General features: G+C 40.7%; 1 protein-coding gene across 13 annotated transcripts in view; it reads right to left on the minus strand.

Moving 5' to 3' along the window:
• The window catches only part of DNMBP (dynamin binding protein), a 153,606-nt gene that overhangs the window by 47,774 nt on the left and 79,133 nt on the right, over positions 1–26,699 (minus strand). For 12 of the 13 annotated variants that reach the window (XM_082408054.1, XM_082408055.1, XM_082408056.1 and 9 more), the window contains 7 exons: positions 14,087–14,280; positions 13,132–13,231; positions 6,632–6,779; positions 6,000–6,017; positions 5,434–5,633; positions 3,721–3,851; positions 2,700–2,804 (listed from right to left, as the gene is read on the minus strand). In XM_082408054.1, the coding sequence (XP_082264180.1) occupies positions 2,700–2,804; positions 3,721–3,851; positions 5,434–5,633; positions 6,000–6,017; positions 6,632–6,779; positions 13,132–13,231; positions 14,087–14,280 (896 nt within the window). The remainder of the gene's footprint in view (positions 1–2,699; positions 2,805–3,720; positions 3,852–5,433; positions 5,634–5,999; positions 6,018–6,631; positions 6,780–13,131; positions 13,232–14,086; positions 14,281–26,699) is intronic. The other variant, XM_082408053.1, reaches the window with a different exon arrangement.

Below are 26,699 nucleotides of genomic sequence, written 5' to 3' on the forward strand. Positions count from 1 at the left end.
TAACATGGGGAGAAAACAGCCAATAGGGAGATATCAAAATTAGAGGAATTGTAGGGTAAAGTCCTAAGGCAAGGGAACCATACTTGGTCAAATCTCTCACTTTAAGCCAATGTGTTCCTGGAAAGTCTTATAAGTCCTCATTTTTACTTGATCACATTTTCAAAACATGAAGGGAGAGAGTTTGCTATTTAAAAGAAGTGTCGGAAGCACTTCAAATCAGTGGGTATTACTCAGTAAATGATAATGACAGATAACTAGATAAAAAACAAGAAGTTGGATTCCTACCTCAAACCTTATATACTAATGTAAATTCCAGCTGTATTGATGACTTTAACATAAAAAAATAAAATGATAAAAGTACTGGAACATAAGACATCTTTTAAAAATTATCTTGGAATGGGAAAGACCTTTTAAAGTATGACACAGAACTAAGAAACCATAAAAGTTTAGTTAGACTACAGAAAAATAAAACTCTTCTGCACAGAGAAAACATTTTAAGCAAATGCAAAAGTCAACAAACTGTGGCAGGGGGTATCTGTAAGCCAGCATCTCAGAAGAAGGGCTCTTTTCTCCAACATATACAAAGGTGCTACCAGTCAATAAGAAAAAGAACAATAAATCAATAAATAAGTGCCCCCAAATATAGACAAATCACAGAAAAAGAAATATAATGATTTAAACATACGAAAATATCCTCAACTTCATTCATAATATAAGAAATGTAAATTCAAACTATATTAAAATAGCGATTTTTACCTTTCTTGCAGGCAAAGATAAGACATTTTGATTTTGATAACACTGTATGTTAGCAAGGGATGGGGAAACTGTTTCATACATTGCTGGTGGGGAGTTCTCACTGGTATGATATCTATGAAATTTGCATTGCTATATGATTTGGCTCAGAAAATCTAGTACTCTGGCCTTCAGATATACTCGCATAGATCAGAAAAATGATCTATGTTCAAGGATATTTCTTCTGCCAACGTTTCTAATTTTTTGCAACAACTTAAACATCCATCGATGGGGACTAGTTAAATTTATTATGGCATGTCCATAACAATTAAATACTATGCAGTTGTAAAAAAGAACAAGGCAGCTCTGTGTGTGCAAATATGGAATGATTTCCAAAATGCAAAACCCAAGATGCTCAACAGTGCATGTGTGTCTCTCTCCCTCACACACATATCTCTGACAGAAGAATATGATAGATGTGTCCGCCTCTATAGGTGACTAGGAGACAGGGGAGGGGGAGGAGTTACTTTTACTTTATACTTATCCCTTTGGTAGTTTTTGAATTTTGTACCATTTTACTTAGTTAAAAAATTATAATAGGGGGCTTCCCTGGTGGCACAGTGGTTGAGAATCTGCCTGCCAATGCAGGGGACACGGGTTCGAGCCCTGGTCTGGGAAGATTCCACATGCCGTGGAGCAACTAGGCCCGTGAGCCACAACTACTGAGCCTGCGCATCTGGAGCCTGTGCTCCCAACAAGAGAGGCCGATAGTGAGAGGCCCACGCACTGCGATGAAGAGTGGCCCCCGCTTGCCGCAACTAGAGAAAGCCCTCACACAGAAATGAAGACCCAACACAGCCAAAAATAAATAAATAAATTAATTTTTAAAAAATTATAATAATAATAACAATAATGATTTTTAAAAAGCAAAGGATCTCTTTTAAAGGAAATTATTTGTTTCATGGGATGAGATTTTCCTGTGTGAGGGACAGGGGTATATGGTATACTTATATAAACACTATTCTATTAAATCAACAGAGAAATTACAGGTATTAAGAGAAAGGATTCTCGTCCTGGTTCTGATTTCATGAAGGAAGCACTGCCTGAGGGAAGGAAGACCAGGGCCTGCCTGATCTCCCAAGTTCTTCCAACTCTCTAGACCGATTTCTGGCTCTAACAACCTTAGAGGCCTATGTACAGTTGTAAATAAATATTATTATTAGGAAGCATACCCCACAAGAACCATTCTCTTACTATTTGATCTTCAAAATGATTTTGACAAAATGAACTGTCACAAGTGCTTCTTCTATAACTGGGTACAGAAGACAGTGGGAAAAAAGGGTGATGAAGATCGAAAGAGAGGGAGGAAAGAGCTAGGTCCCTTTACTATGAATACAACAGTGCTGATCTTCTGACGTTGTTTAACTTTTAAATAACCTGTAAGAGGGCCTTCCCTGGTGGCACAGTGGTTAAGACTCCACGCTCCCAATGCAGGGGGCCCAGGTTTGATCCCTGGTCAGGGAACTAGATCCCACATGCATGCCGCAACTAAGAGTTTGCGTGCCACAACTAAGGAGCCACGTGTCACAACTAAGGAGCTGGCAAGCCAAAACTTGTTTGCCTGCTGCACCTAAGACCTGGTGCAACCAAATAAATAAATAAAACAATAACAGGAGGATATTCGTTCAGTATTTATATCTGTAAGAATCCCAATAAAAAGTCTGTCATGGCATACTGGTCATTTGAGCCCAGGTTATTCCACATTCATTAAGCAATATGCTGGATGAACAGGAGAGCGGATGGAATTACACCATATGTAATTCTTTTTTTTTTTGGCTGGGATCTTAGTTCCCTGACCAGGGATTGAACCCAGGCCCATGGCAGTGAAAGCGCCGAATCCTAACCATTGGACCACCAGGGAATTCCCCACTGTATGTGATTCTAATGAGAGTGATGTCTTTACTCACCCGGATATGCTGGAGGTAGAGAGACAGGTCTCGGATAAAAGATTTGATCAATCTTTCTTGCATTCGGAAGTTTTTCTCTGTTTCTTCAAATACTTCATCTTTAATCTGTTCAAAATAAATAAGTGCTGTTAGCAAATTGGGACTCTCCCTCAATAGATCTTATTGGCAAAAGCATCTTTCTTAAAAGCATCTTTTGTTTAAATTTTAAGCCTTTGATGTTTCCCTGAATCATACTGAATTGGATTTGACAGAGCTCCTAAGTACACACAGGCCCTCCTGGCTCTAACTGACCCCCTCTGTTCCTGATGGAAACCCTTCGCTGGTCAGGCTGTTTGCTTCACCAGTATTGCTGCCTTGCCTGGTTTGCCCTCCTCTCTCCCTATGCCAAACCTGCCCCTCTCCTTTAAGGCTCAGATTAAATCTCTTGCCAACATGAAGCACACTCTCATGGAGCTCCAGTTTTCTTAAGTACCACAGCGTGTAGAGAACAAACTACAAAGCGTAGCAACTGATTCTTTAGCTGGTATTTTCCACTGACTGTATCACATACACATGGTTCAGTGCATGAAGTCTGGATACTGGATCTACTCTGTTGATAACTGTTTTACAAATCACTCAAACCTTAGACTTTACATTTCCTCATGTGTGACATATGGTGTTGAACAAGGTGATCTCTTAAATCCCTTCTAGCTTAACATGTCTACAATTTTAATTTTGTCTCCCCAAATAGATTATAAGCTCCTTATGGGTGTCTAAAACCACGATAACTACTACATGGTGACCGATCTGGCCTCCTGATTTGCCTTTATACACACTGTAAGCAGCTCACCAAGGCTCGGATGGAGGGTTGGGTGGATGGATTTAAATAAACAGTAGCTGCAGGGTCCTGTATCCACCAGCTAGCAAACACCAGGGGAGGTACTAAGAGGGGAATCTTGCCAATTCACACCATGCAGGCTGCCCCGTGGAGCCCTGAAAAGCAGCCAAAGACAGGCTGAACCTTCAAGCGCAGGAACCTCACCTGTGGGGCAAAGCCGGTGAGGTGCTTCAGGTGACTGCTAACCCGGTTGGATTTCTTGATGATGGAGTGGATGTTCAGTTTGGAAATTTTCTCCATGAGACTATCTTCATCACCCTTTCGGTACTTGAGGACTGGGGAGTGAGTCAAATTGGTGAGTGAAGAAAGCCCTCTTCTGAGCATGGACAGACTACAAACGAGATTAACAACCCAAACTAGAGCTAGTGCTTGTTTTCAATGAGCTTATAACTGAGTACACAGAACATTAATCCAAATCACCATTTATGGACAGATAGGATACCTGGAGAACAGCAGAGACTGTGTGCAGACTGGAGAAGGTTAGAGACGAGGAAAGAAGGTCGCAGAGGTGTAAGGAACAGAGCCTAAGATTTGGAGTCAAGGAAACCTCTGAGTTCAGTGCCTGGGTCTGTCATTTCATCAAGGTGTGGCCTTAGGGAATTCCCTGGTGGTACAGTGGTTAGGACTCTGCACTTGCACTGCCGGGGCCTGGGTTCAATCCCTGGTCAGGGAACTAAGGTCCTGCAAGCCATGTTGTATGGGCAAAAAAAAAAAAAAAAGGTGTGGCCTTAAATAAGCCACTTAACTTCTCTCAGCCCCATTTTCCTTTCCAATAAGATGTAGAAAGTAACAGTACCTGACTTATAAGACCACCTAAAATGGTCTCATATACAAATGAGATATTTATATCCAATCGTCTCACATAGTGAAATGCTATGCAGGAGTCGTTTGATTAATCTATGTGTCATGCATCAGGCACAGTCTGCAGAAAAGCCTGGAAATAAGAGTAAAAGGGTAGCAAGGGAAGCCTGGGTGGTAGCAAAAAGGCACACTTTACTGTTGTAGGAGATGAAGATGACATTACATGAGGAGATATGAACCAAGACAAAGGGCTAGATGGCAAGAGAGCTTTAACATCCACAGTCAACATTAAACACGGGTGACATGGCTGAAGCAGAAGGGGAAAATGATTTTAGATAAACACAGAGAATAGTGGAGAGACAGGCAAAGACGTTATATTATAGATTCTTTGAGGATATGAATGATAAATCAGTTTAGCATGGTCACCATGCTATACTCATTGAGTGTTCAAAATCAAAGCCTCGACAAGAGATTTGATGAGACAAAAGAAATGGTTCAGTTTGTTCTATATTATAAAGAAAGAGAGGGTGTTTGGCAACTGACTGCACAGTTCTGTGGGGGAGGGGAGGGGCACAGACCAGAGGCAGGACTGATGGTACCAGGGAGGTGGGCAAAGCCGGGTCTTCTGAAAGAAGACAAAAAAGTTCTAGCTTAACTGGAAACACTAAAATATCCAACCAGACGTGCGGAGCAAACACATAGAAGTGTGGCTTGAAAAGGACTGCTTTCAATGAGTTGAGAAGGCAATCACTCATGCTTGAAGGAACTCTCCTGATCAGCCATTCTCTAATCGGTCTTTATATCTCTTAGGAAAGACTCACTGCTATAAGCTTTATCACAGATGCCTTATTTCCAACATGCATGGTTGTGCTTTTATTATTATCACTGCTTTTTTTCTTTCATTATCTCATTTTCCCCAAATTCTATTACCATTTCTTCACCACAGCCCTATTACCTACCATCTGCTTGTCCACCTCTGGTGAAGTAATTAATTCTTTTGAGAAGGAGAACATTCTCAAGGGTATACCTCCTTTTCAGCAAGTATACTTTTCTTACCCAGGTCCTTTCGACGTTTATATTCATTAATGTTAACGTTGATTTCCTTGACTGCAAGGACTGCATTGGTTAAAGGCACTTTATCTGGGTGGGATTTGGGGGTGGAATTCAGCAACTCCATCAGCAGCAGTGGGTAGCGCATTACTCTCTGCACTGGTTTGATGAGGAAGGAGCCCAGGTTAATATAATTTGTGCATCCCCTTCAAGAGAAGGAAAAACAGAGACTTCAGTCAACTGTCAATAACACAGGGCCTACAGGTGGTATTTGTTATTCCTAATATAGCTCTGTTCTTTCACCCTACTTCCCAACTTCATTCATTCACATTTACTGGGCACCTAATAAACACCAGGCAGTGTTCTAGGTGCTGCGGATTTAGTAGTGACCCAAAAAAGTCCCTGCCCTGGTGGAAAGAGGCAGACAATAATCCAACAAACATTATATGAAGTGTCATTTGGTGGTAAGTGCTAAGGAGGAAAATACAGCAAGGCAGGTCTACTTCTAGGTTTCTGTCTATAAAGGAAGAAAATAATGAAACGAGCTTCTGCATCAAGTGGCAAGAACTTACCATTCATTGTACAGGCTCCTACAGGGCAGTGAGCATGAAAAGAAGAAACAGCTGATTAAAAGAAAATACTGATGCTGATTTTCACATTCCTCTCAGAACATATTAGTCCAACTAATGCCTATTAGCTGGGCAGACAAAAACCACGTGGGATAGAAGGGGAATTGTGAATGTCTATGGTGGCATATCTAGTCTATTGAAAAAAGTCAATAAGCCCTTAACTTCACTTTGACCTACTTAGGCATATATTATATCCTTATAGCCTACCTCTCTAAGACAGGAGACGCTCACCTGATGGTCAAGAATAACTGACTTTATCTTCTTACCTTTTCTCTCATTTGGACCAAACTATCTTCCTGGCAGCTTCTTACCTGAAAGTGCTAACTTAATACTTTGTGTGTATAGATAAAAGTGATTTTAATGGATAAAACTACAAGCAGGAAGCTACTTAAGATTTCCAAGATATAGAATGGGAAAAGGCAAGTTACATAACAGGACCTACGATAATGTATCACTTATGTTTAAAATATGATAGATCCACAGATGTCATAAGAAGTCTAGACATAGACATGGGAGTGACTTCCAAAAGGCAGAACTAAAGAGCTATGATGGAATGAAGTGCTCAAAACTCCTACTTAAGATCTGCCAAGGAGTCCTGAAGATGCTTCTGGATCTTCTCATCCTTCTCATATATTTCCAGCAATGAGATGGCCTCATCATGATTCTGGCAATAAACCTTGTATGTTCCTTCAAGCTCATCTCGGTGATCAAGAAACACCGGTCCTTTGGAATATACACAAACATACAGTGTTTTTTAGTAACTTGCTTCTCAGCATACTAAATGGAAGGTATATAACCAAACTTTAATACCAGATAATCCTATCACAAGAAATGAGAATAAGACTATCCTTCAAATTAATATGAAATTTCCATGTAATAGCTTAAAATTCTACTTATTTAAAGCAAAATTTAAGAGAACTGTCTCATCCATGTATTTATTTTTCAGAATGCATACACATGCACACGTGCATGCACACACACACAGCTGGTCCCTGAAACAGAGTCCAGTCCCTTTTCCGTCAGGCAGAGTAAGGCATTTGCAAGTACTCTCCATATAGGCATGTGATCAGAACCTGTAAAGACCCCTCAGCTCTCTAAGCCCCAAATCTCCACAGGGGTGAAGAGATCCTTCTACGGCAGCAGCTTCCAACCTTTTCTTTGCACGTAAATACACAGGACTATTGTTTATCATATTAATAAATATATTAATTTATAATATAAATTAATATATTAATAATATATTATATAAATATAAAACCCCCTGAATCTATGATATAATAATATATGCACTTCTTCATAAAGCACTGAATAGCAAAACATAGCAATGAATCTAATAATCACCATAATTCAAAGTATGATGAGTGACACAAGAAACTGGTATAACATGTGTTGTTTCTGGTCGTTGCTGGAATTTCGAGATACTGCAACAACTTAATGTGATATGAGCATGTGACTTCAGTTGGTGACAAAGTCACTGTTCCCTACAGTCATACCTTAAATCAACGCTGAATTTCTGTTATAAATAAAGAAACTTCTATACAAGTTGGTGGACTACTTGAAATCTACTCATGGAGCCCTGGTCTACACCATTTGGGCATAGGAACAATTCCTAAGCAAACTTCCCCGGAGCAATTTCATTTAGATCAGCTGCCTGAATGTGCCGAGTCCTTGAATTGTTAAAACTGCTCTTCCTCTTGCCCTTCTTCCCTCTGTGTACTTGGTCCTTCCTTCTTCAGCTTGCACTGCTCCCCAAAAGACAACGTCCTCTCATCCTTGAGCTCCTCCCTCAAAATATGACCCTACTTACTGCTTCCCCTATAACTATTTCTCCCAGCCACTCTGGGCATAAACCCCTCCCCTCAGGGAACCCCATCCCTTTCTCTACAAGGTCACCTCTGTTCCTTCCATGTTGTGTCCTATGGAATTCCCTATTCTTGTGCAGAGCACTTTCTATTTAAATGAAATGTATTTCCTTAATTATAGCTCCTTCCAAAAGAGAGCCTTGACGGTGTCCATACAAACCACACTCGCGCTGCTGTCCAACTGGCAGCCTTTCTTTGTCTAATCCTGTGACTCAACAGGCACAGGAGTTAAGAGTGGGGCTGCTTCCTTTTGACCTTCAGGGCCACTTTGGAATCCCTGAGCCACCAATGTCTTTATCCAGTTTCACCATCCGGTATTTGCCTGTCTTCTCCCCTTCGTATCCATTCCCCACCAGCACTCCCAGAACCTTCACTCTCACACCGGTTACTCTGCACCCTCCTCCATTCATGGGTTTTACCCTCCCTGATGGTGACTCTTCTACATCAACTACAAACTAACAAAGCTACAACTTAATTTACAGTGTCTTTCAAATTTGGGTCAAAACTCATGAATGGGTCATGGAATCTACTTTATGGGTATGATCAGCACATTTTTGAGGAAATAAAATGGAATAGAAAAGAAAATAACAGAAAACATTGAACATAGTAAAAGTAAGCACAGACACACACACACAAACATGTATCCTGGTCATTAGGTAAAATGTATTTCTTTCTGTGGGACATGTTTAAAATAATAAAAAATCCAGTTCCTTAGATATTACTACATATCCAGAGTCTCCTGGTACTTCTTCCTCATCTCAACCTCCTCGTCTTCTAAATCATCCAAGCCCTGAACACCTACCATTCTCTCCTTCCCTGTGGACCCTGTCCTGGCTGTAACTAGAATCCTTCTCCAATCAGGCCTATAAATTAATTCAATGATGCTTTCTCCAGCATCCTGGATTACCCTGGATTTTCACCAAGTTATCCCCTCACTGTATATTTTTCCATTTTTATTCCTGGGTCATAAAAACTGCTTGGAAGGCATACTTTTATTAAAAGGGGAATTAAGGCGTAGTGCAGAACAGTTTGAATAGTATGCTACTGTTTATATAAATTTTTAAAATGGGGATGGGGGACCAGGGTCGAGAAATACGTATGTAATTGTTGTTATGATAAACTCTCTCTGGAAGGAGATATAAGAAAACTGGTGGGGACTTCCCTGGTGGCACAGTGGCTGAGAGTCCGCCTGCCAATGCAGGGGACATGGGTTCAATCCCTGGTCCGGGAAGAGCCCACATGCCACAGAGCAACTAAGCCCATGCGCCACAACTACTGAGCCTGTGCTCTAGAGCCCACGAGCCACAACGACTGAGCCCACATGCTGCAACTACTGAAGCCCACAAGCCTAGAGCCCGTGCTCCGCAACAAGAGAAGCCACCGCAATGAGAAGCCCGCACACTGCAACAAAGAGTAGCCCCCGCTCGCCGCAACTAGAGAAAGCGTGCGCACAGCAACGAAGACCCAACGCAGCCAAAAATAAATAAATAAATAAAATAAATTTATTAAAAAAAAAGAAAACTGGTAACATTAGTTGCTTCTGGTTGAGAAGAGCTAGGTGGCAGTGGACAGATAGAAGAGTTTTCATTAAGCAGTTCTTGGTACCTTTCAAATTTTGTGCCATGTGAATGTATTAAAAATAAGTTACATTTAAAATATACACATATATATAATAAAATATGTATTATATATTAAAATAAATTAAACTTAGGCAAAATAAAACATTGCTTATGCAATTCATGTCAATCTGCCCTTTGCTAGTGGCTCAGCGAAGCTTTAATTTGCCTTCCCTGACTTCTCAGAACCTTCCCTTATCAGACATTCAAAACCTTGTCCTTTATTAGTTCCCCACTGAATGCACTGCCTGGCCTCCTGGTGGACCAAGACTGGAGCCCCCAGGCTGGTGCTCTCATCCAACCTCGGCTTCGCCTATTGCATAGCACGGTCACTGCACACTGTCCCTCCTTGTAAAGCTCTGAGCCGGCCGGTTCCTAGGCCCTCTCCTCCCCCATCCTCCATATGCCTTCAGCTCATCTCAGTCTGCTACCTAAATCCTCGGTTGTCTTGGGACAAGAAGGGGAAGGGAAAAACAAAAATAAACAGCTGATATTGTATGGGGGTGAGATTACGGATATTCTGTTTTCATTTCCTCTTTTATTGTTGTCATAATACACAGGTAATAAAATAAATTGAAAAAAAGTTTGATTAATAATTAATTCCTTTCAGATACCAATCAGTTTCTCTCATTTCTTTCATAATTCAAATTAATGACCTACAGATACTTATTTCAAGTGCCTTATGAAATCCTATAAATTGGCTTTTATGCTTTATACGGTGACCCCTATAAAAATGGGGCCACCATGGCTACCTCTAAACAATGTGTGCTTCTCCTTCTTCAACCTCCCTGACCTCTGACCTCTCCAATTAAACTGAGAGCAGGACCCCAGGCTTCAGTTTCTCTTGCAGCTGTTCTGTACAGAATTTAACAGCATATGCAGAGATGACAGAAAAGACCTGAGTCTGAATGTCAGTCCCATTAAGTACTAGCCATGTGACCCTGGGCAAATTACTTCCCGCTGTAAGTCTCAGTTTCCTATCCGTAAAGTAAGATTAATAGCAGCTAAACCTCATAGGGTTGTTGTAGGCAACAAATGTGATAAAGCTTGACATATCTTGAAAGGGTGTGTGGAGTACAATAAACACTGGAGAAACGTTAACAAAGTTGCACCATCACCTAATATCCCACAGCCATTCCTGCAGGAGGGCAGAGCCCTGACTGTTCTTATGTCCATTTCTCTCCCAGGTGAGTCAGGTCAACACCACCTAGCCTAAGTCAACATCATGAGCCTACTCCCCTCTCTAGTGATCTGTGTAGGTATATGCATGTGACCCAGTTTTGGCCAATGAGAAACAAAGGGAATTCTGGTGAGGGGGCTCTGGAAAGGCTGCTTACTCTTAAATGACGCAGGGTCAATTTTTCCTTCTGCTAGATGTTGTGATGTGTGTAGCGGAATGGCTAGAACTGTGGTAGCATCTTGTCACTATGATTCCAATAAAATAGCAAAGTGATAGGATGTCCCCTCCCACAAGGCACCAGAGCTGGTCTGTATGACCAACAGAATATGGCAGAAGTGATGGTATGTAGTATCTGAGATCAGGTTACAGAAGACACTGGGGGGACTTCCCTGGTGGCGCAGTGGTTAAAAATTCTCCTGCCAATGCACGGGACACGGGTTCGAGCCCTGGTCCAGGAAGATCCCACATGCCGGGGAGCAACTAAGTCCGTGCGCCACAACTACTGACCCTACGCTCTAGAGCCCACGAGCCACAACTACTGACCCCACGTGCCACAACTACTGAAGCCCGTGTTCCTAGAGCCCATGCTCTGCAACAAAAGAAGCCACTGCAATGAAAAGCCCGCGCACCCCAACGAAGAGTAGCCCCCGCTCGCCGCAACTAGAGAAAGCCTGCGCACAGCAATGAAGACCCAACGCAGCCAAAAATAAAAATAAATTAAAAAAAAAAAGAAGACACTGGCTCCCATCTTGAGCTTCCTCTTCCTCTTGGATCACTCACTTTGAGGAAAGCCAGCTGCCATGTCCTGAGGTCATGAAGATGGTGAAGAGGCTCATATGACAAGGAACCGAGGCTTGATGAGCTGAGTGAGCTTTTGGAACTGGATCATTGATTAAGCCCCAGATGACAGCAGCCCAGATAACAGCTTGACTCCAACCTCATGAGAGACCCTGAGCCAGAATCACCTAGCTAAGCCACTCCCAGATTGCTGAACCACAGGAAAGTGACCTAACATGTTTCTAGTTTTAAGGCACTAAATTTTAGTATAATTTGTTACACAGCAATAGGTAACTAACACAATTCCCTTGTTTATAAGAAATAGATAATAGTTTTTCAGACATTTTGACAATGACCCACATGAATAAATACATTTAAAATCATGACTCAGGGCTTCCCTGGTGGCACAGTGGTTGAGAATCCGCCTGCCAATGCAGGGGACACGGGTTCGAGCCCTGATCCAGGAAGATCCCACGTGTCGCGGAGCAACTAAGCCCGTGCACCACAACTACAGAGCCTGCACTTTAGAGCCTGCAAGCCACAACTGCTGAGCCCGTGTGCCACAACTACTGAAGCTCACGAGCCTAGAGCCTGTGCTCCACAACAAGAGAAGCGACCGCAATGAGAAGCCTGTGCACTGCAACGAAGAGTAGCCCCGGCTTGCCGCAACTAGAGAAAGCCTGCGTGCAGCAACGAAGACTCAACGCAGCCAAAAATAAAATTAATTAATTAATTAATTAAAAAAAAATCGTGACTCAGTATACATATACAAAGAATTGGAAAAAAGTTTCAAAAAACTGTAGTTATTATTTATAGTACATTCTGATATTTTCTATTTTATTTTATTGGAAAAATATATATTGGGTGCTAATTTTTTTTAGAGACCGTTCAGTAGTTTTTTTTTTTTTTTATTAATAAGACTATAAATAAAGAAAGGCACCCTTTTTTTTTTGGCCACATGGCTTGCGGGATTCTTAGTTCCCTGACCAGCGATCGAACCCAGGCCCCCTGAAGTGGAAGCTTTGAGTCCTAACCACTGGACTGCCAGGGAATTCCCAAGAAAGGCAACTTTTTGAAGATCAATTCTCCACGGCATTTCTACATGACTTGGGACAGCTCTTGTCACAGATTAGATTTCCAAGGATGTTTATATAAACAGAAAGCCTTGGAAGATAGAGACAGATTCTCCTTCCTGGACAGACGGCAGGTTTGTTCCTGACCAGAATAACAATGTCTTCTTCCTGAACAAAGTTGGATGCATCTGTCAGCAGCCTGCTATAATACTAGGGTTTATCTAAGTGTGACTGGTTCCTTAGCTATAAGATAAATCCACTGTGTTACTGGGTTCTAAACTGATCTCATAACCCACTAATAGGCTGCAACTGTCTGTCTGAAAAACATCATATCATGTGACAACAAAAATTTCTTCTATTGCAAGCAACATCTATCACCTCAAGCTATATAAAAGGAGAAGCAGGGGGCTAAATAACCTTGGAACTAAGTAACTAACACTGAATTTTCCTAGCAAAACTACTCAGTACCAGCTGGGCCCTTCTCCCCCTGCCTCCTACCTATGAAGTTAAAAAAACAAACAAACAAACAAAAAAACCTACTTCTGAAACAATGGTAGGGGCTCATACCTATGGCATCGCTGATTTCCAGATCAGCCAATAATTGCTTTGAGACCTTAATCACCATCTGCATATTTCCAAAAAGTCCCTCAAAATCAATGTTTGGTATCTGAGAAAGGAAAACAAAACAAAGATGCATAGAAGTAAAATTAATGGCATATCACTCACATTACGAACATTTCTTCAAGGATGATACAAAAACTGCTCAAGGTTATCTTCACTCACTCTCACAAAGTTTCCAGAATGGGAACATCTGACATCGCCTTTAGTGTCACCATCTGTCCTTGATCCAACTACTTTCTGCTCCCCCCTCCCCCACTACCATAGTAAAATGACCGTAGAACCAATTTCTATAATTGTACTGGGACGCAAATTCCACCCAGTACCCAAAATCGGATGGCACCGTCCACTTCCTAGAGAAGTTCTGTGAGTGACTGCTCCAGAAGTCCACACTCAAGCTGAGCCCAAGTGGTCAAGTAACAAGCAATAGGATTGTAAATCCCTGGGATACCATTAATGTTTTTTCCCTATCTTCGGCATCTAAAAGAGTATCTAGCATACACATATTAGTAAGACTTTCTGGAATAAACCTTATACAATCAGGTGCTACATCCAGGTAACCCACCATCCCCAGACTTCATTATATTATTGTACAGCCTCCCAGTAAAGTGACAATCCCAGACTCACTGGAACTGTTTTCAGGAGCCACAGAAACAGGAAATGTCCTAGGAATTATTGCAGTAACTTAAGTTAATAAGTTAATAATGGACTTGATAAGTGACAGGATGGTGAAGGCTTAAGTTGATGACATACGTAAACTGGGGGCCTTGAATTAAGAGCAGCAAACCCAATAAATTTTATTTCAAACCCAATAAATCTTTGTGGTGAAAGCTCCCATACCCTAATGCATCAGGCTCGGAGAACCACGTTCAAGGCAAAGCTAACTTTCTCCCACAGTTCCCACCTGAGCCTGCTGCAGGGGTACCATGATCCGCTCGATACACATTTCCAGATCCCGAATGTAGTCTCTCTCCGTCTGAAGAAGTTCCTCTATCACCTTGGCTCTCTTCTCCAGCATCCTCTGCTCTGGGCTTTCAGTGGACACAGATCCAGAAGGGGCCACTAGTGCTGAAGACTGGGAGGAGAGGAGTGTCATTTCTAGAAAGGAAAAGAGAACTGGTCAGTAGCTCTGGGTGTAAAAGCAGGCCTCTGCAATAGTTTCAGTTGAAAAGAACACATTCTTTGAGAACCAAAGGCCTCGCAATTGTCAACCATCAGGAAATATGATCCTCAAGTCAGTTCTAATCATGAAGATGAAGAGCTTAGAAAGCCATCCCTGCAGAAAGAACTTCTCCCATCTGCAATACCATTTCTAGAATCTGTCCTAAAAACAAGTAGCTGGCCCATTTTATGAGGACAAATCAGTGTCCACAACCTCCTTGGGAAAGAGGTTGAAAGAGGTGCTGTTGTTAAAAAGAACTGCTTGTTTAAGAATCTGCCGGCCAATGCAGAGGACACAGGTTCGAGCCCTGGTCCAGGAAGGTCCCACATGCTGCGGAGCAACTAAGCCGGTGCACCACAACTACTGAGCCTGCGCTCTAGAGCCCGCGCGCCACAACTACTGAGCCTGTGCGCCACAACTACTGAAGCCTGCGCGCCACAACTACTGAAGCCTGCGCGCCACAACTACTGAAGCCTGCGCGCCACAACAAGAGAAGCCACCACAATGAGAAGCTCGCACACTGCAATGAAGAGTAGCCCCTGCTTGCCACAACTAGAGAAAGCCCGCGCGCAGCAACGAAGACCCAACGCAGACATAAATAAATAAATAAATAAAAAGAACTGCTTTCACTTAGTTAGGTATAAAACCCGTTTCATGAACTTAGCAGCAGAAATACCAAGCTGTAAGTTACAAATACTGATACAGCACATTAAAAAGAATATTATGGGGAACATAATAATGCCAACTAAGGGAAAGACAAAAATTAGGTAGGAATTATCTGTCTGAGATCTGGGTGACTGTAGGGCCCACCTTATTCCAGTTACTGTGATGGTGGATTAATATTAGCATGTAATAAAATATGTAAAAATTGTTTAGATTCTCCCTATCAAAACATTAATGAAGACTCACAGGCAAGTTTTGTTACTTCAAATGTCCTGGAAGATACAAATATCCTATAAGTAGGAAGTTCTTTAATAGTATTTTCAATGAAAAAAACCTCTATAGAGCCACACCACATGATCTATGAATGAAAACAAATATTTATATTTGCCATTAGCTTTTACATAATGACAATATTTTGTCATTAGCTTTTACAAATACCTGTTACTTAGATACATATAAGGAGAGAACTATTATCTTATACATAAGATGAGATGGCATTTGTTCATTTAAAATGAATGTTAAATGCTAAAATAAACAACTGAGAAAATTTCAACAGTGAAGCAATCTCTGCTGTTTATTTCAAATTCCTTAAGATCCACTTTAAAAAATGACAAATTTGGTAAGTAAACATACTAGCAAGTCTGAGTATGATTACAAGAATATTTTTACCCAGATCTAAGAAGCAAAAACACAAGTGTTCAAACTACTTACAGAAAACTAGGCTTTTACAGCAGATTTTAGTCTCCAAAAACCTTCCCCACTGCTCCTTCTCTAAGAACTTAGGAATTCCAATGTTTAAAAAGTGTAACCCAGATTCTGGTTTCTAAAAACCACTCTTCAGTAAAAGGAACCAGAATTCTTCATGTGGAAAGGGCATGGAGCCAACTTGAAGTAGCTCCCACTGGCCAAATCTGTACAATTTGAGTATCAAGATAACTAAGCACAGCAAAGCACTGTAATCCATTGACTAAAATAAGAATCCACGAGCTCTTATTGATAGTATATAAGTATATAAATAAATGGGGGAGAAGAGAAAGCTCTTTCTTATGGTAGAATGTCAGCTAATAAATATAGAACAATGGAATTAGAAAAATCAGTATTTTGCAATCATCGGAATAAAATTTGGTTCAGGCACAAACCATCAGTGAATGATTCTGGTGTTGGTGGTAGGGTTTTGATGATGATCAGGATATCTACATAGTTTTGAACTAGTTATTATAAATTATTTATTACAAAAATGAAAAAGTGACTCTAGAGTGGAGAAATGGGTTACACCATAACCTAGTAATCAAAATTAACACGACCAATTAGGGACAAATAGACATCATGCACTTCCAAATGTCATGTCTATAAATAACACAATATCCCTATATAGAATTCCAGTCAAAAATGCATAATCTGAAATGAATCTTGAGGAAACATCAGACAAACCTAGGGGTTTGCATCCTTCAAAATGTCATGTCATAAAAGACAGAGGAAGCCTGAGGAGCAATTCCCAATTAAAGGTAACTGAAGGACTTCCCTGGTGGTCCAGTGGTTAAGACTCCAAGCTTTCACTGCACGGGGTGTGGATTCCATCCCTGGTTGGGGAACTAAGATCTCACATGCGCACGGCACAGCCAGAAAAAAAAAAAAAAAAAGGAAGAAAGAAAGAAGGAAGAGGGGCTTCCCTGGTGGCGCAGTGGTTAAGAATCCGCCTGCCAATGCAGGGGACACGGGTTCGAGCCCTGGTCCGGGAAGATCCCGCATGCCACGGAGCAACTAAGCCCATGCACCACAACTACTGAGCCTGTGCTCTAGAGCCCGTGCTCTAGAGCCCGTGAGCCACAACTACTGAAGCCCGCATGCCTAGAGCCCGTGCTCCGCAACAAGAGAAACCACCACAATGAGAAGCCTGCGCACCACAACGAAGAGTAGCCCCAGCTCGCCACAACTAGAGAAAGCCCGCGCGTGGCAACAAAGACCCAACACAGCCAAAAATAATAAATAAATAAATTTATTAAAAAAAAAAAAAAAAAAGAAAGAAAGAAAGAAGGAAGAAAAGATAACTGAAGAGATGACAAATAAATGCAATGTGTGATCCTGAACTGAATCCTGATCTGGGGAAAAAATTGCTACAAAGGACATTAATAGGACAAGCTGACGAAATTGGAATATAGATTATAGATTGGGTGTATGATTAAACCAATTAAAAATTTCCTGAAATGGACAGCTACATGTAGAAGAATGAAATTTGAACATTCTCTAACACCATATACAAAAATAACTCAAAATGGATTAAAGACCTAAATGTAAGACCAGATACTATAAAACTCTTAGAGGAAAACACAGGCAGAACACTCTGACATAAATCGCAGCAAAATTTTTTTGGATCCATCTCCTAAAGTAAAAGAAATAAAAGCAAAAATAAACGGGACCTAATTAAACTTAAAAGCTTTCACACAGCAAAGGAAATCACTGACAAAATGAAAAGACAACCTACTGAAAGGAGAAAATATTTGCAAATGATATGACCGATAACGGATTAATATCCAACATATATAAACAGTTCATACAACTCAACATCAAAAAAACAAACAACGCAGGACTTCCCTGGTGGTGCAGTGGAGAAGACTCTGCGCTCCCAATGCAGGGGGCCCGGGGTTTGATCCCTGGTCAGGGAACTAGATCCCACATGCATGCCACAACAAAGAGTTCGCATGCCACAGCTAAGGAGCCCGCCTGCCAAAACTAAGACCCGGTGCAACCAAATAAATAAATAAATATTTAAAAAAAACAAAAACAAAAACGCTATTTCAAAATGCGCAGAAGAATTGAATAGACATTTTTCCAAAGAGGAAATGCAGATGGCCAACAGGCATATGAAAAGATGCTTAACATCACTAATCACAGGGAAATGCAAATCAAAACCACAAAGAGATGTTAACTCATACCTGTCAGAATGGCTATGATCAAAAAGAACACAAATAACAAATGTTGGCAAGGATGTGGAGAAAAGGGAACCCTCCTACACTGTTGGTGGGAATGTAAACTGGTGCAGCCACTGTGGAAAACGGTATGGAAGTGTCTCAAAAAACTAAAAATAGAACTACCATATGACCCACCAATTCCACTCCTGGGTATATATCTGAAAAAAACAAAAACACTAATTCAAAAAGATACATGCACCCCAGTGCTCATAGCAGCATTATTTACAATAGCCAAGACATGGAAGCAACCTAAGTGTCCATCAACAGATAAATGGATAAAGAAGATGTGGTGTGTATACATATACACACACACAATGGAATACTACTCAATAAAAAAAGAACAAACCTTTGCCATTTGCAGCAACACTGATGGACTTGGAGGGCATCATGCAAAGTGAAATAAGTCAGACAAAGACAAATATTGTATAATATCATTTATATGTGGAATCTTTTTTTTTGGCCGCTCCATGCGGCACATGGGAGCTTAGCTCCCTGACCGGGGATTGAACCTGTGCCCCATGCATTGGAATCTCCGAGTCTTAACCACTGGACTGCCAGGGAAGTCCCTTATATGTGGAATCTAAACAGTACAAAAAACTAGTGAATATAACAAAAAAGAAGCAGACTCACAGATATAGAGAACAAACTTGTGGTTACCAGTGTGGGCGGGGTGGGGGAGTGGGAGGCACAAACTGCTGGGTATAGGACAGGCTCAAGGATGTACTGTACAACACAGAGAATATAGCCAATATATTCGAATAACTGTAAATAGAAAGTAACCTTTAAAAATTGTATTAAAAAATTTTTTTAAATAAAAAAATTCCTGAAATGGCAGATCTATTGTGGTCATGTATGAAAATATCCATATTACACACTGGCACTTACTAAGGGGCATGATATATGCAACCTAGTCTCAAACAGTAAAGAAAAAAAAGTGTGTGTGTGTGTGTGTGTGTGTGTATAGAGAGAGGGAGAAAGTGAACGAGAAAATGAAAACAAAAATATGGCATAATGATAAATACTGGCAAATGTGAATAAAGGAGGATCTGTGTACCACTGCAATTTTCTATAAATTTGATATTATTCAAAATAAAACTTAAAAAGACATAATTAGAAAATTTCTTTCTTTTTTTTGGTAGAATGACAAAATTTCAAGCATAACTCTTATTTCATCAGCAGTTAAGTAAATTATGATTAAATTAATTGTAGTGTACAAAAAATTGATTTTCAATGGCCTTATTTTAAATTTTCTTCGTGATTTCAAAGCTACAGAATTTCAGTCCCAAATATGGTTTCAGAAGCAGTAAGTTGAGAAGATAAATTCACCTTAAACACAGGACTAAAAAGCTCTGGAAAGGGAGAACACTCACTGAATTCCTACCACGTGCCAGGCGCTTTACATGTTATGTCCCTGAACTCATTTAATATTCACATCAAAACTCTGAAGTAGTATTATTATTCCCATTTACCAGATAAGAAAACCTAGGCTTTGAGAGACTGACCAACTTGTCCCAGCCTATGTAGTGAGTAAATGGCAGTTCTGGAATTTGAATCTAAATATATTTAAATCCAAATCCTGTATTTAAATCCACTTAATCCTGCACCGTTCTGCCTCTCCAGCCTGGAATCTCAATTTTAAAAGGTCAGGGCCTATTTGTTTCAAATCTTAAAAATTCCCCGGAAACTATTATCTCTCAGGATATTAATGATATTAATAATTCTGTTATTTATATTAATTATAATATATAATTCTATTAATTCTATTAATTATAATACTTGAAAGCATAAAATACCAGCAAGTTCTATTAATTATAATACTTGAAAGCATAAAATACCAGCAAGCACTCATCAATTAGAAGTCAGCAACCTACAACCTAAGAGACTCAATTAGATTTTTATTTATATTTAAAAAGAGAAAAAGAAATGGTAACAATTCTTCTAAAATATCAGCATGCCATTTTTTCCCCTGCAGGTGGATTTATAAACTCTGGAACAGACTTTAAAAAAACAAAAAGGAAAACAGTTTAGCTCAATCAAAAATCCCTGTGGGGTGTTTTTGCTAAATTGTAGTTTCCTGGTCACCACCCCTGAGATTGATTCAGCAAATCTGGGTGGATCTGCAGTTTTAACAAAATGCTAGGTGCTTCTGAAGATGCAGGTGACCTCCAGGCTCCACACACACATGAATTAATACTCAAGGATTAAATCAAACTAGGAATACCTGGCTTGAAATAGCTGCAAATGTAAAATTGTTTTTCCATTATTCCAAATATACCCTAAGGGAAAAAAAATGATCGAAAATTTTACTATCTGGGACACCAAAGTGAGAGAGGGAGCCGCCATCCTGAAAGCCTTTGAATCCCGCACTCCCCCACTCTTTAACTGGGGAAGCCTGAGAAAGTCCATTTTCACCTCTGGGCCTCAACGTCCTCATACGTACAATGAGGATAATAATACCTGTTTTGCAGAACTGTTGAGCAAATTAAACAAGGTAATTACTCAACACAAGTTAGTTCTCCCACAACGGGCCAGAAAATGCCACCTCTACCAGGTTAAGGTAAAATGCACCGAGGAGAAATGGTTCAGATACCATAAAATTCCACTTTTCTATAAGAACAATAAAATCTGGGGATGCGGAAGCACATGGAGGAAACTGAGGCCCAGTACCAGCCTAACAATAAAAGTGGCAGACTAGCCCCACTTTCTTCCTAGGGCGGCCCTGGAGGCGTTAAGGAGCTGGGGCTGACTGCACAAACTTACTACTGTGATAAAGCAATTAGGGATGGGTTGTTTTTTTTCTTTTGTCCCACCCCATCCCCTCCCCCGCAAAGTCCTGATTCCACTCCTCAAGATATCCTCACCCCCTCAGGTTAGTGCACGGTCCCAGGCTCATACCTCAGTGTTCCTAGGAAGCGATTCAGTTAACCTGCAGCTTCCCGCAACTCTACCAACCACATTCCAAAGCAGAGTTAAAGAGAAAAGCCGCTCACTCTTCCCTTGCCTCTGAAAGCTGGCTCCGTCTTTGCTGGGGAAAATCTTTGAACCCCGGCGAGGTCCCAAGCGGCACTTGAATGAGGCGGCTAACTGTTCTACCTGCTTTTGTGAGGGCTCCAGCAACCCCGGAACGTACCTGCAGCGCCAAAATTCTGGTGCAAATGTTCCCACGGGTGGAAGGGCTGGCAGGCAGAGTAGAATCTTCCCAGAGCTCTGGAATGCTCCACAACCCCCTAAAATCCTTTGAATAGGGTAGGCATTTCCCCCAGGCTTTCCCATATTTACATATGAATCGTCCTGAGTCCTCCAGGCTATCACAACAGGGCCTGTCCTAAAGGACGGAGCTGGAATCCTCCACTTCCTGGACTGAGATGCAGAAGAGCTGGCCCAGCTCTGCTCAGACTCAACGTCTTTTCCCTATTAGCTTTCCTTTCCTAGTCCTAAAACAGCCACAACTCCACTTCAGGAGTTTTTTTTTTTTTTTAAGGTATTTTTTTTTAAGGTATTTATTTTATTTATTTTTGGCTGCGTTGGGTCTTTGCTGCTGTGTGCGGGCTTTCTCTAGTGGCAGTGAGCAGGGGCTCACTCTTCGTTGCAGGGCACGGGCTTCTCATTGTGGTGACTTCTCTTGTTGCAGAGCACGGGCTCTAGGCGCATGGGCTTCAGCAGTTGTGGCACGCGGGCTCAGTAGTTGTGGCTCGTGGGTTCTAGAGCGCAGGCTCAGTAGTTGTGGCGCACGGGCTTAGTTACTCCGCGGCACGTGGGATCTTCCCAAACCAGGGCTCGAACCCGTGTCCCCTGCATTGGCAGGCGGATTCTTAACCACTGCGCCACCATGGAAGCCCACTTCAGGAGTTTTTAATCATGAGTTTTATCTCTTTTTCCTACCCCTTGCTACATGTTGTGTTTTTTTGGATACTCTTTTCACGGAAGCAGTCTTATGATAAGAGGCAAAGATGTAAAGGGGGCAGCATTTGTCTACTTTTCTGCCCTTAGGACCTCTCATTCGGCAGGCAGTCCCTCTCCCTGGCCAGGCACAGGCCTCACTTTCCCCCGGGTCTTGCTACTCTAGGTACCTTACCCTAAAGCCATCAGAATGCAGATCTTACCTGGCTGGTCCCAGGACAGCAAGAACAGCACAGAGTAATTCACTGGAATTGGGAGCCATGCTCACAGCTCACAAACATTTACATTTTAAAAGAAAGTGAGGAAAACAAAGTTGCCTAACAACATGCCATTTTTGTTTAAAAAAAGAAGGTGGAAGAAGAGGAGGAGAGAGAAAAAAAGGGAGAAAACATGCAAAAACCTCTACATATTTCCATATACACACATATAATATGTAAGTGCACAGAAAAAGGTCTGGGAAGAGAATACACTAAACTTGTCAGAGAGTTTTGCCTCAGAGAGGGAACTGGGATTTGGGATAGAAGGATCAATGGGGACTTGAGCTGAATCAGTACTTTTTAATCTCACAAGAATCTATTAATGTATTGCCAGTACTTTAAGACAAACTGTCATGCTAGCCAAGATTCATCTCTACTGGTGAAATTTTAAGCAATCTGAGAGAAGAACTTTTGGTAAAGAGCCATCCCACTGCTACTAGGATGGCACCATTGACTCCTGAGGCTTTACTGGATGGTGCCTAACTCCCGGGTTGTTGCTTCCCTCCACCATCGAATGAAGCTCTTTTTAACCTTAAATTTTACCACATATTTATATGGCACTTACTCTATGTGTCAAGCATTGTTCAGGCACTTTACAAATACTTGCTTATTTAATCTTCATCACGATCCTACTATCGTCTCCATCTCACTACTGATGAATGAAGAGAAATTCAGTAACTGGCCCAGTATGTGGAAGATGTGAGCCCACACTGGCTCCAGAGCCTGCAATTGCTACTCTGCCTCTAGTGCTTTTTCCAGGCAGGCAAATCTTGGGAATTGTGACCCGGAAATCTACTTGTGGGTTTTGGTGACCACCTGGTAGCTAATGATAAAATGATGTGATTTTAAAGCACATTTAACCTCTGTATAGCCACAGGTCACCCACCATTAAGACTGGGAACAATTATGTATTTAATCACATATACATATGTTCACATCATTATAGCTGTACAACCCTGCTCAGTATAATGTAAATAATCCCCCACACAGATCAAATCTAGCAGTGTCATACACAGTAAATATTCAATAGTATTCCAGACAATTTATGGCAGAAATTATGTGCAAGTGAAGGGATGTTTATCAGTGCATAAAGAAAATTTAGAAACCACCAAAATTTCTCCCAAAAGGGGCCTGTTAAATAAATTATTGTGTATCTGCATAATAGAATACTATTACAGCCATTGAGATACAGGTTTACATTCATTAATACAGAACACTGTCTCATGTGTGTTGTTAAATGGGAAAAGGTTACAAAAGAGTCTGTGAAAGAATTGCAATTTTGTTAAAAAGGGAAAAATATTTTCAATGCACATATTTGAAAATGAAAAAGTCTTGAAGGTGACAAAATTCTGATTTTTTTCTTTTCTTTTCAACTTACTGTATTTTCTAGTTTTTCTCTAGTGAACATATAATATTGATATGACAAAGAATAATAAGGTGAAAAAAAGAACATTTGCTATACAACAAGAATACTCTACTACTCAGTCCTCTCTCAATTACCCTGTTAAATCCCTTTCAAATTCTTTCCTCGCTTTTTTATAATCCGAGATTTCTTTCCTGACCTAATCCCTTCAAATTGCTGAAGAAAATGGGTAATAAAACACTTGAAATAACAATTTGCTAGTCTAATAAGAAAAGCCAAAAAAACTCCACCTGCTTAGCAATCTGTCTAGAAAACTGAGGGGAAGCGATCTTTGTAAATTTGTTCATATTCCCACCAGGCCAAGTAGGAAGATCATTAAGTCCTGGTTTTCCATGTGACCACATCACTCCAGCCGGCCCACGCAGCCCCACCACTTCTTTTCCTTCAGCACCTATGTTACTTGTATTTGGAGAAAGTTTATCCTGCTCAACGTTAAACTTTCAGCACTGTGGTCCCTGGCTGTTCTGCAGGACTCATAGCAGACTCTTCCCGGATCACCAGACTTCAGGGAAGAATCTGTTATATTTTGGTCCTAAATCGCAAAAGTAACTGAAAAAACTTTCCCTGTGCCTTTTGCTCAGTGACTGCCTTGCCTATTTTGGCAAGTAGCCTCCATCCAGCACAATCCCTACTGGGAGGGTTTCCACCTCGGGGAAACCTAGCTCAAAGCTTCCCATTTCCCCCTTCTTCTACCAGGGCCTACCCAGGCCTTTAAAAGAAGAGCAAGCAAGAGTCAAGTGCCCAGAGTACAAGAGTCTGCAACTTCTTATGCTGCCAGGATAGCAAAATTAACACTAGATCCTCTGAAACACCATTTTTGAACGCTCACCAAATCCTAGAAAGGTGTGCTGTTAGGGTGTTTAAAACTATGAGGTTATTATTATTGTTGAATCTTTAGGCAGCAGAAGTGAAATAATCAAGAAGGCAAAGATAGTTTTTGTAAAATAATAATTAGAAATAAACCATCACTGTTTAATAAGCAAATTTTGATTATAATCAGCCAACAAAACTTTACATGAAAACTTTATTTTCAGACACACATCTGATGTTTTATTTACCAGGTCTCTTGAAGGAAGGTATTATTGTTCTCATTTTATAAATGAGAGCAAAAAGCAATGAAATGACTTGCCTGAGACCACGCAGCTAATAACTATTCAAAACTAGCATCTCAAGCCGGTGCTTTCCATCAAATGTCAAGGCCTGTTCTGGGTTGCATGGCTTTTTGATATGAGTGTGGCTGTTTCCTGCACTGTATTTCCATTTTTGATAATAACATTACAGTGATGTCTCAAATTTTGCTCATTAACAGGACCCTCTGGTTATTTTTCTATCCTACTCTAGAAAACCAGACTTTCTTCAGCTTCTATTAGATAGTTTACTTTTATTCCTTCCACTTATTCTCACATTTTATGTATCTTTTAGAACTGTGTACAAAACAAAACAAAAACCAGTTGATCTGAGTTATAATCCTGTTTAAAGTTTTAATTACAAAAATATATGAAAATATTGAATAGAGAGCTACCAAGCAGACTGCTAGGAGATGGGGCAAAGTATAGAAAGCTGAAAAGCCCTCTAAAGCTTTCTTCCGTCTCAGGCAAGTCATTTCATCTGTCTGGTGCTCAGGAACAGCAAACCAAGTGGGGTGAAACTAGGTGGTCTTAGACATAAATTCATGAAACAAAACAATAATACAAAATAGAATGAACTTAAGCATTACGTATTTTGGTTACATTAATTTAAAAGGGTGAACACAGTCTTTCAAAATAAGGATTCTTTCCAAGTGTGATCCAATATTTTTATGGTAAAATCTGATTAAGCCTAGGATATCAGTTAGTACTATCTTATTTTCTAGCTGAAACCTGGGGAAAAAACCAAAACCTCAATATGAGGGAACATAAATTGGGTTTTCCCCAGGACCCCAGTCATTCATGCTGTACAGGCTTCAGTGAGCTCTCGGCATCCCAATACTCACTCTGTTCCCCTATATCTCCCCTGGCTTCCATTTCTAGGGACATATGTGGAGCTGCTTCTAGATCTTGAGAGAGCAGCAGGCTCAGTGAATTAAGGTACTCAGACTACAAGTCAGAAGATCCGGGATCTAGCCCTGCCCCCATCTTACCTGACATGTTACACAACCTCTCTGGGCTGTTGTTTCCAGGTGTGTATAACACAGCAGTTGAGCCTCTTTGGTTACTTCTAGGCTCTAAAATCTTATGTACTTTCCTACTCTGTTACTTCACTTACTCCTCTTGGTTTGGTATAACTACACTAGTCTCTAACTAGCTCCACAAAGAGTGTCACTTAGTGACTAACCTGGGCAGTTAGTCACTTCCTCTCCCCGAGGCCTGCGCTATTACGGAACATAGCACAACATATTTTAAGTAGTTGTTTCCTTATTATTCCTTGAACATAACAAGCCCAGTTGGTCTCTGTGCTTTTCTGCTTACCTACTGTCCTTTTAGCCCAGTTAGATGAAGGCTTCTCTAGTCCTTGGATTACTCTTTTCTCTAAACTTTATTTCTTGAGTAACAATACAAAATAATACTTACTATTTATCTTTTGATGTACATGTTCTGTGCCCTCAAATAGAATATTTCACTGGATAACAAATATTCATTGAGTACCTACTATACGCTATGTAAGGGTCTGGAAACACCACCTTCACTGCCATCATGGAGATTAGAGTCTACTGAACTTTTCTGCATACCTAATCTGTACCTAATCTACAATAGGTAGCACAGCAACCAGCACTTAAGAGAAGGCACCAATTATTATTATTATTTAGAGTGCCCTACACATTGCTCTGCATGACTGTGATGATAAACACTATGCAAAGATTTTAAAAAATCATTAAATATCCTAACTTTTGTTTGTCTTAACTACTTAGCTGCCACACCTATGACACTGGGGTAAATAAGGTTTCAATCTTTCCCTGAGGGGCGGAGGGTGGAGAGCAGAGGAAACTGAATTCCATATCTCCAAATCACTGAGGAAAGGACTAGAGGAATTCTACAATAATTTTTGTCTAAGTATTGCTGTGAGGTCAATGGTAAGTGGAAACATCTCCATATTTCAGTAGATGCTAAGATGCACACTTCTTCATATTTTAACATTTCAGAAATGGAGATGTGTTTTCCAATCAA

This window comes from Balaenoptera borealis, assembly GCF_965194805.1.
Source record: "Balaenoptera borealis genome assembly, chromosome: 10".
Lineage (NCBI taxonomy): Eukaryota > Metazoa > Chordata > Mammalia > Artiodactyla > Balaenopteridae > Balaenoptera > Balaenoptera borealis.